At 52.4% G+C, this 12032-nt stretch overlaps 1 protein-coding gene across 1 annotated transcript; it reads left to right on the top strand.

Moving 5' to 3' along the window:
* The first annotated feature begins 3543 nt into the window (after positions 1–3543).
* On the top strand, positions 3544–10064 carry Tmem37 (transmembrane protein 37). Its single transcript, XM_041648986.1, has 2 exons — positions 3544–3818; positions 9218–10064. Exons 1-2 carry the CDS (start codon positions 3798–3800, stop codon positions 9788–9790), a joined length of 594 nt encoding a protein of 197 aa, XP_041504920.1. The 5' UTR covers positions 3544–3797; the 3' UTR covers positions 9791–10064.
* The last annotated feature ends 1968 nt before the right edge of the window (positions 10065–12032 follow it).

Here is a 12032-nt window from a genome sequence, read left to right as displayed (position 1 = left end):
CTGCCTCCCTGGTGCTGGGATTACAAGCATGCTGTAGGGCCTAGCTTGCCTTATGTAGGTTCTGGGTGTTGAGCTTTTGTGCCTGTGCGTGCAAAGCAAACATTTTACCAACAGAACCATCTCTCCAGCCCTGTTTCTTTTTACTTGTGGTGCTGGCAGTCAAACCTCGGGACTTGCGCACCTGTGCGTCTGTGACAGGCAAGCCCTCTTCCACTGAGTTGCACTTCCTGCTCAGGTCTGCTATCTTAAAGAAGAGTGTTCCAGACAGAGGAGAGAATGTGTACAAAGACCAAGATGAGTGGGAGAGCTGTGGGCAGTGCTTGCTTACCGACCAATGATGTCAGTGCATGTGGAGTCACTGATTAGCATCCGTTCACCTGGGAATTTTAGGGACCTGGGTCTGGGTCTTGTCAGATGAAGGGGTGGGACAGGGGAGCAGGGGCTCCTCTATTTTCTATTCATTTATTTGTTTGTTTATTTTTTGAGACAGGGTTTTTCTGTGTAATAGCTTTGGCTGTCCTGGAACTAGCTCTTGTATACCAGGCTGGCCTCGAACTCACAGAGATCCGCCTGCCTCTGCCTCCCAAGTGCTAGGATTAAAGGCGTGCGCCACTGCTGCTCTGCTGACTTCCTCTTTTTTTGACATTCATTTTTCTCTAAGTCTGGCCAAGTTTATGACTAGGAGGAGAGGGCAGAGGCTCAACCTGTCAGACCATCTGGAGAAAAGGCAGGGAATATCAAGGAAAAGAGGTTCTAAGTGGTCTGGAAAGCCACATGTGTGTCCACGCCGCCTGTGACTCTACTGCCTGGGGTCCTACCCTGCCATCCCTGTCCACCACAGACTCCATTACACGGACATGCCTGCTGCTGCTGCCGTTATAAGGCTCATAGCTCGGACCCTGGCAACCTGACAAGTCGACTCGCCACTGGCCCTCAAGTGGGAGTGAAAGAAACAGACGAATAGAAAGGTCATGACCCCCGAGTCCAGCCTGAGGGTCCCGATGTGAAGTTCAGGTTTAAACAGAGGGTGTCTCAGCTTCGGTTTCTCCTGCAAGGTGGTCTAACCAGTTGCTACCGTTGTGCAAAAATCTCTTCCTAGAGACAAATCTCTGTTTGTCTTTGATGTTGGGCAGTCTTTCCTTCCCCAGCCTGGGCTTCCTTGGGAAATTCCAATTCCTTGGGGTTCATGTCTGACAGCCAAAAAGAGAAAGGCTTCAGGCTTTCTTACCCCAGAGTTTTTGAGACAGTGCCCAACAGTGTAGCCCTGGCTAGTGGGATCACTCTGTAGATCTCACTGGGAACACCTGCCTCTGCATGGAGAGCGAGTGTTGGGGCTTAGAGGTGTGCGCTGGCTCACAGCACAGGGGTCGCTCTTTGGCATGGTGTGTTTCTGCCAGGACAGTGTTTATCTCTGCTGTGTCACTGCGGGAGGGTGTGCCGAGGGAGTGTCATGGATGCTTCAAGCCAAGGGTGTCAGATCTTGGCACAAGCCCCACCCAGACTCCAGGCCTCTGTTCCGTGCTCCTTTTGGGAACTGGACAGATACTTCCTCATTTCTGCTTCTTAGAGCTTCTTGCTGACAAGGCGTGCGGCAGTAAATTCAACTGATTCAAGACTTTTCTATTCTTATAAACGTCAGCGAACAGGCACCCTACCCGCAGACATGTGCAGCCTGTCTAGCAATCTCAGAAGGCACGAGATGGGTGCAGATTATGAAACCCAATGACTCCTTTTTTTTTTTTTCCTTTTTGAGACAAGGTTTCATGTGACCCAGGCTGGCCTTAAGCTTTTCGTGAGGTCAAGAATGACTAAACTTCCGATCCTCCTGCCTCTACCTCCCAATGCTGTGATTACAGGTACCTATAGCCTAACACCCAGCATGTGGTGCTGAGTTTGGAACCCAGAGCCTGCTGCAGGCCAGGCAAGTTCCCTACCATCTGAGCTCTCCAGGCACCAGCCAACCTCAGGTCAGGTGGAAAAGAGTAGTCCAGTTCAGCCTGGCAGAATATTCTAGAGCTGCTTGCAGGGATGGCCATTCCTTCCCTCTTCCTTCCCCCCTAAACTCCTCCCTGTTTGGAGTTGGTCCTCCTTCTCTGTGAGATCTTCCAATGGAATCGGAGCTTCAGAGGAATGAATGCCTGGCTTCTAGACTCCTGGTCTGGGGAGAGGAGTCCTGAGGCTGGGGGGAGGGCGCCCAGCCCAGCGCTCGAGTTGACCTCCTGCCCTCGGCCTTAGCTCAGGTCTCTCTAGCCCCAGAGGTGGCAGCACCAACGTCTCTCACTACAGGTCTCAACCCAGTCCCAAGGGTCACAGTTTTGGGAAGGGGCCCAGCAGCGTGCTTGCCAGTCTCTTGGGTGGTGCTCGCTCTGAACAGAAAGGCAAGAGAAGGCAAGGAGAGGCCTACACACCCCATCTGCCTGTCCCAGAACTGGCCAAGGGTTTCTCTAATGGTGAAGGACCCAGATGAACATGAAAACAGAAGATGCATGCCTGACTGTCTTTCCATTTGTCCCCAGGGCTCTTCCAGGGAGACATACATGCAATGCTTTATTATTTTTCCTCCAGGACATAGTTTCTCTGTGTAACAGTCCTAGTTGTTCCAGAACTAGCTCTTGTAGACCAGACCAGCCTCGAACTCACAGAGATTCACCTGCCTCTGCCTCCCAAGTGCTTAGATTAAAGGCGTGTGCCGCCACTACTATGCAGTGCTTTCAAAGTCCAATGTCCTTAGATAAAAAGAGAGCTGTCCACTGGCCAGAATAAACTAGATGATTCAATCCATCTAATCTACACCTTAACCAGCATCTTGTTTTACCTTAATCAGGACCCCGCCTACCCTCTTCCCCACAGGGGCTGAAGGAGGTAGACAGAACTCGTGGAAACCCTTGCCTTTGGTCCTGACCATACATCCTTTTGAGGCTGGGAATATTTTAGCATACCCATTCTTCCCCGCCCCCCCCCCATTTACTCATGCTGTTGGAACATGAACCCCGGGACCTTGAGCATGCTGGACCTTCACCTCCCTCCTCCTCTCCTTCCTCTTGTCGCCCCTTCCCCTCCCTCGTTTCTTCCTTCCCTCCTCCTTCTTCCCATCCCCCTCCTCCCTCCTCTTTCAGTGACCACAGGGTCTCACTCTATACCAGAGTGCTCTTGAACTTACTATGTAACCCAGACTGGCCTCTAACTGGAGGCAATCCCTCTGCCTCAGCCCTTCAAATGCTGGGGTTACAGGAGTCTGCTTCAACATCCAGCCTAATATTTGTTGATAGTCCCTGAGAGGATCAGGAGACAAGGATCCTGTCACTCCTCCTTAAAAGGCAAACTAAAGCAAGTGATAGCCCCCAGAGGGTTCTGGTCCACTCACGTGTCACAAAAGCCTTGCAAGAGCCCAGTCAATCACACATTATCTCACTTATTAACCAAGGCTCAGCGACTTTAAACTAGCAGTCCAAGGTCACCAGTGGGTGTAGAAGCCAGAATCCAGGCGGGATCCTTTGCCTTTTGCACCCAGGTGCTCCTTCGGGACACGCGGCCCTTCAAGTTTGGACCGGAACCAAATTTCCCAGCCCTCGAAGAATCTGTATCGAGGCGAGGAAAGCAAGCGGGGTCACCGGGTACCCCTTCTCGGGGACCAAGAGCGCTGAGTCAGCGTAACCCGAGCAGCCTAGTGAGCGCTATGCCCCCGCCCCCTGACTTGCGCCCCGCCCCGGGAGAGGGCCAGCCCGGCAGCCCAGAGCAGCAGCCGGAGTGCGTGCGACAGCTAGGCCAAGCAACAGCGCGGCTGCCCAGGGTGCAGCATGACGGCCATCGGCGCACAGGTAGCCCGAGGGGCCCGCGGGGCGCAGAGCCGGGGTATAGCCTACTATGGGGAGGACTGGGAACCCTCAGTGACTGAAGCCTTGGGTCAGGGTGACAACTCCCCAAATGCCCAGTTCTTGCTGGTAACCTCCCCCTGCCCCCGGGAAGGTTTCTCTGAGAGTGATCTGGGGGTACCTGCTCCCCAGTGCAGCTCGCTCTGTGCAGTCTTCTTGACCCCTGAGGGCACCAGAAGCCACCAAACTTTCTGCGGGGTCATCAGTGAATGACCTGTGAGTTAGCCTTTCCTCAGGGGTCGTTGGGAGTTTTTAAAAACTGGGCGTCTGGAGTGGAGGACGGACAGAATGGATTTGCAAAAGGCTAGACTTGGTTTACGTAATGGTGGACTAGTTGCTTGCAAAGTCAGAACTTTCTGGGAGTTGGGACTGCAAAGATAATCTTCTCTAAAAGGCCTTTGGGGAGCTAGGTAGAACTGAGATGGAAGAGTACTCACCGGGGACCCCACATCCCAGGAAAAAGGCTCCTGGGACAGGAGCCTCCGCCTCCTTTAAGATCTGGCTTCTTTTGGGGGCAGTGCCGAGAGTGTTTGTGTTGGCTGAGAATCTCGGCATTCCTACCCCATTCAAAGGGCGGTCGGGAAGTGTCCACTACCCCGAGGCTTGTTTCCTGCTCACCCAGGCATCCCGGTGTCTGGCTGCCCTCCAGGCTGTCCACTGTCTAGTCTTGTCCTGAGGAGTAGATATGTCAGTTGACTCTGCCTTCAAATGCTCAGGCCCCATAACACTGATAATATTGGTAGTTTCCCTCCTTTAGCCGTCACTATTATTTTCATCATTATCGATACGGCTTAAGACAGTATCTTGCTTTGTTGTTCAGGATGGTCTCAGACCCCTGGGCTATCTATCTATCCTCCTTCCTCAGTCTCCTGAATAACTGGCATTATAGACACAGGCCACCCCTACAGCTCTACCCATTTTACCGAGAGATAATTGAGGCTCAAAAGTGACCTGCCCACAGTGGGTAGCCAGGTGACAGAATGTAGGCAAATTCAAGTTTCCCTACCTCCAAACCTCACCCACCCCTTTGGTGACAAGAAAAAGACCCTGCATAGGCCACCCCCAAACCCTTTTAACCAGAACTCAGGGTGCAACAGACAGAGACTCTGGTTAGGTGGCTTCTTTTTGTTTGTTTGTTTGTTTGTTTTGTTTTTGTTCCTGGGCATATTCCAGGTCATCTCCAGGGAGGGACCTTGGGAGGAAGGCATAGGGAGAAAGGCACAGGGGCACCCCAAAACAAGTGTGGGGGTACCCCAAGGAGATGCCCAGAAACCAGTGTGTGGGTGTGGGAGGAGCTAGGCTAAGAGGTACAAAAACCATAGATAGGAGCCCCTTTCTAGGGGAGGAGGAGGAGAAAAGAAGAGGGAGGAGGAGAGGGGAGGAGGGGGTAAAGCAAGGGGAGGAAGAGGAGAGAGACAGGGAAAAGAAGTGATGGGAGGAGAGGAAGGGAGGAGGATGGAGGATGGAGGAGGAGGGAGAGAAAAGGAGACTGAGGAAGAGAGGGGCAGGAGGAAGAAAAGAGGAGAGAGGGTAGGGAGAGGATGAGGGAGAAGGGAGGACCACCCCAGGCTCAGCTGTGTGTAGCAGTCAGGACCATGAGCTACACCCATGTTAGTGCAGGGTATAGAGTGCACTTGTCTCTACTCTGAGGGCAACTTGGTCAACAACTTCACCCCCTTAGCAACCTTAGGAGTTAGGTACTGTTATCACCCTTCAGTGGAGAGGAGGTGGAAGGGGGAATGAGTGACAGCTAAAAGGCAGGACCTGTTAGTGCAGGTTCATCTCCTTGAGAGACTGGGGCAGGACGATCGCAGGTTCAAAGACTAGAGTATGATCAGGCCGTCTCAGAATAAAAGTGTGCGTATGTGTGTGCGCGCGTGTGTGTGGGCGTGTGTGTTCACTCACGTATGTGAGTCAGGTGCAGAGCGCTTGCCTAGCACGAATGAGGGTCTATACCCAGGAGCAAGGGTGGGCACGTGGCCTGGATCATGCTAGCAGTGGAGCTGAAAGGAACAGTTAGGTTGGTCCTGAGCAGGCTGCAGAAGAAATGTCAGTGTGTTGGGGTGGCCAATGCGGGGACGGTGGCCTGACCCAGGCCTGGACAGAGCACACCTTGCAGAGTAGTGGATACAGGGATGTGAGGCATAAGTATGAATCCAGTATGCATTCTTGGGGTGCTGTTGGTCTTGGAGAGCAGAGGATGATATGACATGGCATTGGGGGTGGCCTCGGTAGCCCTTGACCTCAGGCAACAGGTCAGCTGGAAGCGGTCAGGGTCTCAGGGTAAAAGAATGAGAAGTGTTGTTTAGTGGAGGAGGTCAAGGCCCTGGCTGAAGGGATAGCCTTAAGCTATAGAGATGAAACACCACTTCCTCTTTTTCCAGCCGGCTCTTGCACTGACTGCTACCACTCAGCAGCACAACCCTCCATGCCACCCCGCCCCAGCCCTCCCAACCCCACCCCAGCCCCTCCCACCCCACCCAGCCCCCACCCCGCCCCAGCCCCGCCCCCACCCCAGCTTCCAGGAGAAGTTTCCAGCCCCCAGGGTCACTGGAAGCTGGTACCAGCAGTATGGGCTGAGGCATACACAGTGGTTCAGGATGAAGGCTAATATATACATGATCCTTGCTGATGTTATAGACCACTCTCAGGAACCAGGAACCACCTATGGCCACACATTTTGTATGTGGCTTAGGGGGATGGGACAACCTGAAGTACCGTTCTTCCTCCTGCTCTATCTACCTTGCTTTTTGAGACAGGGTCTTGCACTGACCTAGAACTCATCAACTAGGCTAAAGGAATTCCTTGTGACTGGCCTGTCTTCCCAATGCTGAGATTACTAACATCCACTATACCCAGGTTTTTTGTTTCTTCTATTTTTGTTTTTTAACTTGGATTCTAGGGATGGAATTCGTATCTTTGTGCTTGCAAGGAGGGCATTTTACTGACTACTTTGGTGTGGCCTGGAACTCACCAAGTTGGGGAGACTGACTGGCCAGTGAACCCCAGTGATCCATCCATCTCTCCCTCCTCAGTGCTAGGATTTTAAGTGCGTACCAACACACCCAGCTTTTTCATGGGTTCTGGGAATCGAACTCAGGTCCTCATGCTTGCAAGCACTTTACAGACCGAGCCGTCTTTCCAGCCCCACGTGTCTTTACTTCATGAGCCTTTAATCCTTGCAGTCTTACTGGTGGTCAGAGAGTTTAAATAAAGCCTACTTCAAGTCCACAGAAGGAAAGACGATACCAGATCTCTCTGTCACCTCTGTCTGGTCCCAGTGTGGCGTCTTAGGGCCTGAAGATTAAAGTCCAGTCAGGGCCTGGGACAGGCGGGGCCGAGGAAGGGACTGAATGTGCCTGTTTTCCAGACAGCAAGAGGCCTAGGGTCAAAAGGTGTCTGAGCTGGCCTGCGTGTCTTGTGATTCGTTCTCTGCATCTGTAGCTGCCCCATCCTGTGACCATATTAGCCTCTAGGGATTTCATAATCTTGCCAGGTGCTTTCCTGCGGGGATTGCCAGCTTCACTGGGCAGACGAGAAGAAAACAAGGGCACTGACTGGAGATGTGGCTCAGCTGGCGAAGTGCTTACCCAGCGCGTGTGAAGCCCTGGTTTCAAACCCTAGCCCCGAATAAACAAATGGGGACTGCTCGCCTGTCATCCCAGGAAGGAGGAAGGGTAGAAGTTCAACATCATCCTTGGCTATGTAGTGGATGAAGGCCAAGCCTGGATGTATTAAACAACGCTGGCTCAAAATACAGTGAGAAAGAGAAACGAGAGAGAGAGAGAGAGAGAGAGAGAGAGAGAACGCAGACACGTTTGAGACAGGTCTCTCACTGAATCTGAAGCTCACTGATTAAGCTAGACAGATCAATGAGCTCTAGAAATCCACCCATCCACCCCCAGTCCATCCAGCACTGGAGTTACAAATATGGCTCACTTTGTATGTGGGTGCTGGAGATTGGAACTCAGGTCCTCATGCTTGCATGGCAAGCACTTTAGCGAGTCTTCCATCCCCAGCCCTAGCAGACAGCCTCATAAAGGCTCTGCCTGCAGTCTCCCGGGAGCCAGGCTCAGCTGTATCTGAGAGAGGTGCAGCTCACGCTTGCCTTTGGAATCTTATTCACAGCTGCCATAGGATGCGCGCTGCAGTTCCCTTTCCTTCATTCCCCTCATTTCCCAGCAGCAATCTTTCTGTGTTATCTCTTCTTCCTACCTCAAACAGTGACATAACCTGCTTCTGTGCATCCTATAAATGAGTCAGTTAGCTTACGTCTGGGCAGGAGGCTCAGTCTATAAGGAACTTCCAGCAGAAACTTGACCAGTTCCCCAGTGTTCTTCCTCAAGCACCTACCAAGTGCACAGGTCTAACAGCATGCTGGATACTGCAAATACCACGGTCTCTTGACATGTGGCCTTGCCCTCCGAGGGGAACGCAATGTCCAGGTGGACGGCCAATGGCATGTCACTCCAACATACCACCAGAATAGAGCAAAGAGCAAACGGGGCACCTGCCGGAGAAGAGCAGTAGAGGACCTGGGGCTGGCTGGGTGGGAAGGACCTCTCCGAAGAGAATGAGAAGAGACAAGGTGTCATTCTTGGGGTGAGAGAGATGCCCAGGAGCTGCCAGACAGGGGCCCAAGTGGCCTGAAAGAATATCCTAGGAATGGAACTATATTAACCAGCTGCCATGGTGTGTGTGTGTGTTTGTGTGTGTGTGTGTGTGTGTGTACACATTCTCATTAGGAGATCAGAGGCCAACATCAACTATTGTTATTTAGGTACCATCTTCTCTCTATGTGTGTGTGTCTTTCTGTCTCTCCTCTCTCTCTCTCTCTCTCTCTCTCTCTCTCTCTCTCTCTCTCTCTCTCTGGCTTGGAGCTCTCCAAGTTGGCTGACTGGCCAACAAGTCCCAGGGATCTGCCTTTCTCTACCTGCCCAGCTCACACACTTACCACCATGCTTGTCTTTTTAAATCACGGGTTCTTGGGATCAAACTGTGGCCCTCGTGCTTGTAAAGCAAGCAATCACTATACCCACAAGGCCATCTTCCTGGCTCCAGTTTGGGCTTCTCACTCTGGGTAGAGATCCTGAGAACAGTACGGGATTAGTTTGCAATTGATGAAGTACACTTGGCCAGGCTCTGGCAGTGGAGGGAGGACAGGTAGAAAATGGAAGGGCCCCCAGTGGGCGTGGGTTGAATGGGAAGCTGGGAGGGTCAATTCATGGCTTCCCACGATATCAGCCCAAAAAAACCAGGGCTGGAGTAAGTGGGGTTGCATTCTGGGAGTTTCCCCTGGTGTCCCAGGCCCTTGTCAACTCACTAATTTGCGTGGTGTCTTCCAGACCCAGAGGCTGTTGGGCCCTAAGAGGCCCCACCGGTCCTTCTTTGAGTCCTTCATCCGGACACTCATCATCGTGTGCACGTCCCTGGCTGTGGTCCTCTCTTCAGTATCTATCTGCGACGGCCACTGGCTCCTGATGGAGGACCGTCTCTTTGGGCTGTGGTACTTCTGCACCATCAGCAACCACAGCGGTCCACACTGCCTGAGAGACTTGAACCAGGCTCACGTGCCTGGGTTGGCAGTGGGCATGGGCCTAGCACGCACTGTGGCTGCCATGGCTGTGGTGGCTGCCATCTTTGGCTTGGAGCTTCTCATTGTGTCCCAGGTGTGCGAGGATGTCCGCTCACGGCGCAAGTGGGCCATCGGTTCTTACCTCCTGCTGGTCGCCTTCGCCCTCTCCTCTGGGGGCCTCCTCACCTTCATCATCCTCCTCAAGAGTCAGATCACCTTCATGGGCTTCACCCTGATGTTTTGGTGTGAGTTCACCGCTTCCTTCCTCTTCTTCCTCAATGCCACCAGCGGCCTTCACATTAACAGCCTCACGCAGCCCTGGGACCAGCTAAGAAAAGTCTAAGACCCCGCTAGGGGCCCTAGCTTCTATAAGAAAGTGTGGTCATGATGGGACTTCTCTGACACAGGACCTCTGGCTGGAATTGAGTGGGACAATGACCTTGAAGCTGCCTCTTAGACGATAAGCTCTACAAATGGTCCTGGGCTGGGGGGTCTCTTCAACTTCCCCCCAGGCCAGAGGCCAGAGGAGTGCCTCAGTACCACAGGACACAAGCCGAAGAGGTTAGCCAAGCTTTTAAGATGTCAATTTTAAAATAAGAAGAATGTTCTAAAACTTCTTCCTTGGGTGTTTTCTTCCCTGGACTGGAGTAGACTCTGAAAGACACCAGCAGTTAGTTCCAGGCTGGCTGCCCAGCTAAGCAAGGTTCACACCTGTTTCATGGATAGCCCTGGGATGTGGGCTGGAGGGGCCCTGGGACACTTTTTTTCTTCTTTATATGCCTGTGCTGTGTGTATGTCTCTGTGTGTACATGTTTTAACATGTGCACGGGTTCATGTATGTGTGGATGTACATGCAATGCAAGTGTGTGCATATGGAGATCTGAAGTTGATGTCTGGTCTCATCCTTAATTGCTTTTCTGCCTTATTCACTGAAGCAGGGTCTCAGTCAATCCCAGAGCTCACCTGTAAGACCAGTCTCACCAACCAGCTTGCTCTGGAGATGCCCCGTCTGCCTCCCAGGCTGGAATCCCAGGTGACACCACACCAGCCAACATATATATTGATTCTGGGGACCCAAACTCTGGTCTTCCTGCTTGCACGGCATGGGCTTTAACTGCTGAACCATCCCCAGCCCAGCTCTCAGGACTCGGGGTTTCTAAAAATGGCCGAATCCTCCACCTAAGGGACCAGTCAGTGGCTAGGACCATCTCCCATCAGCTCAAGGGAGCTTTGCACGCATTTCCCTGGCTTAGCAGGATTCCCCCCAGAAAGCCCTTTGACTAGTAGATTTTCAATCTGCTGACTTAAGTCCCCCCTGTCCTTTATGTGGACCCACAGGTTCTGGCACACCCCAGTTTCTGGATGCTAGCTGTCCTTTCTCCGGGCATAGTTTGAAATCTTCCTTGGGCAAAGTCCCTGCACAAGTTCTCTAACGCAGTCTTCCCCGAGGCCAGTTTCGACTCAGGCAGAACTGTTTGTGAGACTCTTATTTGTAAGGGTCAGGTGACCTCAGCGCCCGTTTCTGATCCTGGGACACATTTCAAAGAGCACACGCGTGCACTGCTGAACGCCACAGCGGGTGAGGGGACAAACAGATGCTGAGTAATAATTAACAGCTTGCAGGGGACAGGTGGAGGTGAACGGGGTCACGAGCCTGTGGAGATTTCCATACTCCTGGAAGAACTGCTCTCTCTCTTTCATTCTCCCTGTGTGTGTATGTGTGTGCACATGTGTGCTTGTGTGTTCAGGTGCATGTGTGAGCACCAGTGTACGGAGGCCTGAGGACAACCTTGCCTGTGTTGTTTCTAGATGCCATCCACTTATTTTTTTAATCTTTGTGTGTGGGCGTAGGCATGCACACACCATGGCGCACAGGTGGAGTTTAGAGGTCAGTTCTCCCTTCTGACCTTCACCTTCCCTTTGGTTTGCGACCGGGTCTCTTTGCTGGTCTCAGCCTGGGAGCTTCCAGGATTTCCTGCCTCTCTCTTTTCAGCCTGTGAGCGCTGGGATTACAGATGTGGTCGCTACTGCATTCAGCTTTGTGTGGGTGCTGGGAATCCCAACACGGGTGGTCAGGTTTGCATAGCAAGCATTTTTACCCACGGAAACATCACCTTGGCCCCATTTTGTTCAAGATGGTCTCTTTCTGGTCTGGAATTTGCCAGGTAGGCTGGGTTGGCTGGTCAGTGAGCTCCAGGGACCTCTGGCTCTCATCTCACCAGAGCTGGGATTACAAGCACATGCCACCATGCCCAGCTTTTTTTTTTTCTACATTGGTTCTGAGGATTGAACTCAGGCTCTTGCAAGGCAGTTGATCCACCAGCTGAGCCATCTCTGCAGCCCCCATATCTGTTTGCTCATCCTGTTGCCCCATTTCCAGTTTTTGCCACCCAGAAACAGGTGAAATGTGGTATTTTTTTCTATCCTGTAAGGTTCTTTTCCCCTCCAGCTCCGAGTTGGCTTTTGGACTTTGCCCTGATCTTCTCATAAGGGTCCCTTCCAGGGCTAGGTGAACACACCTGTGATGCTTCTGGCACCACACCAAGGGCCTTCTATTCACCCATCAAATACTTCACCACTGAGGG

The sequence above is a fragment of the Microtus oregoni genome, unplaced genomic scaffold (genome assembly GCF_018167655.1).
Source record: "Microtus oregoni isolate MIOR12 unplaced genomic scaffold, Mior012 000003F_ref0000135, whole genome shotgun sequence".
Lineage (NCBI taxonomy): Eukaryota > Metazoa > Chordata > Mammalia > Rodentia > Cricetidae > Microtus > Microtus oregoni.
This window is presented reverse-complemented; position numbering and strand designations above follow the sequence as displayed.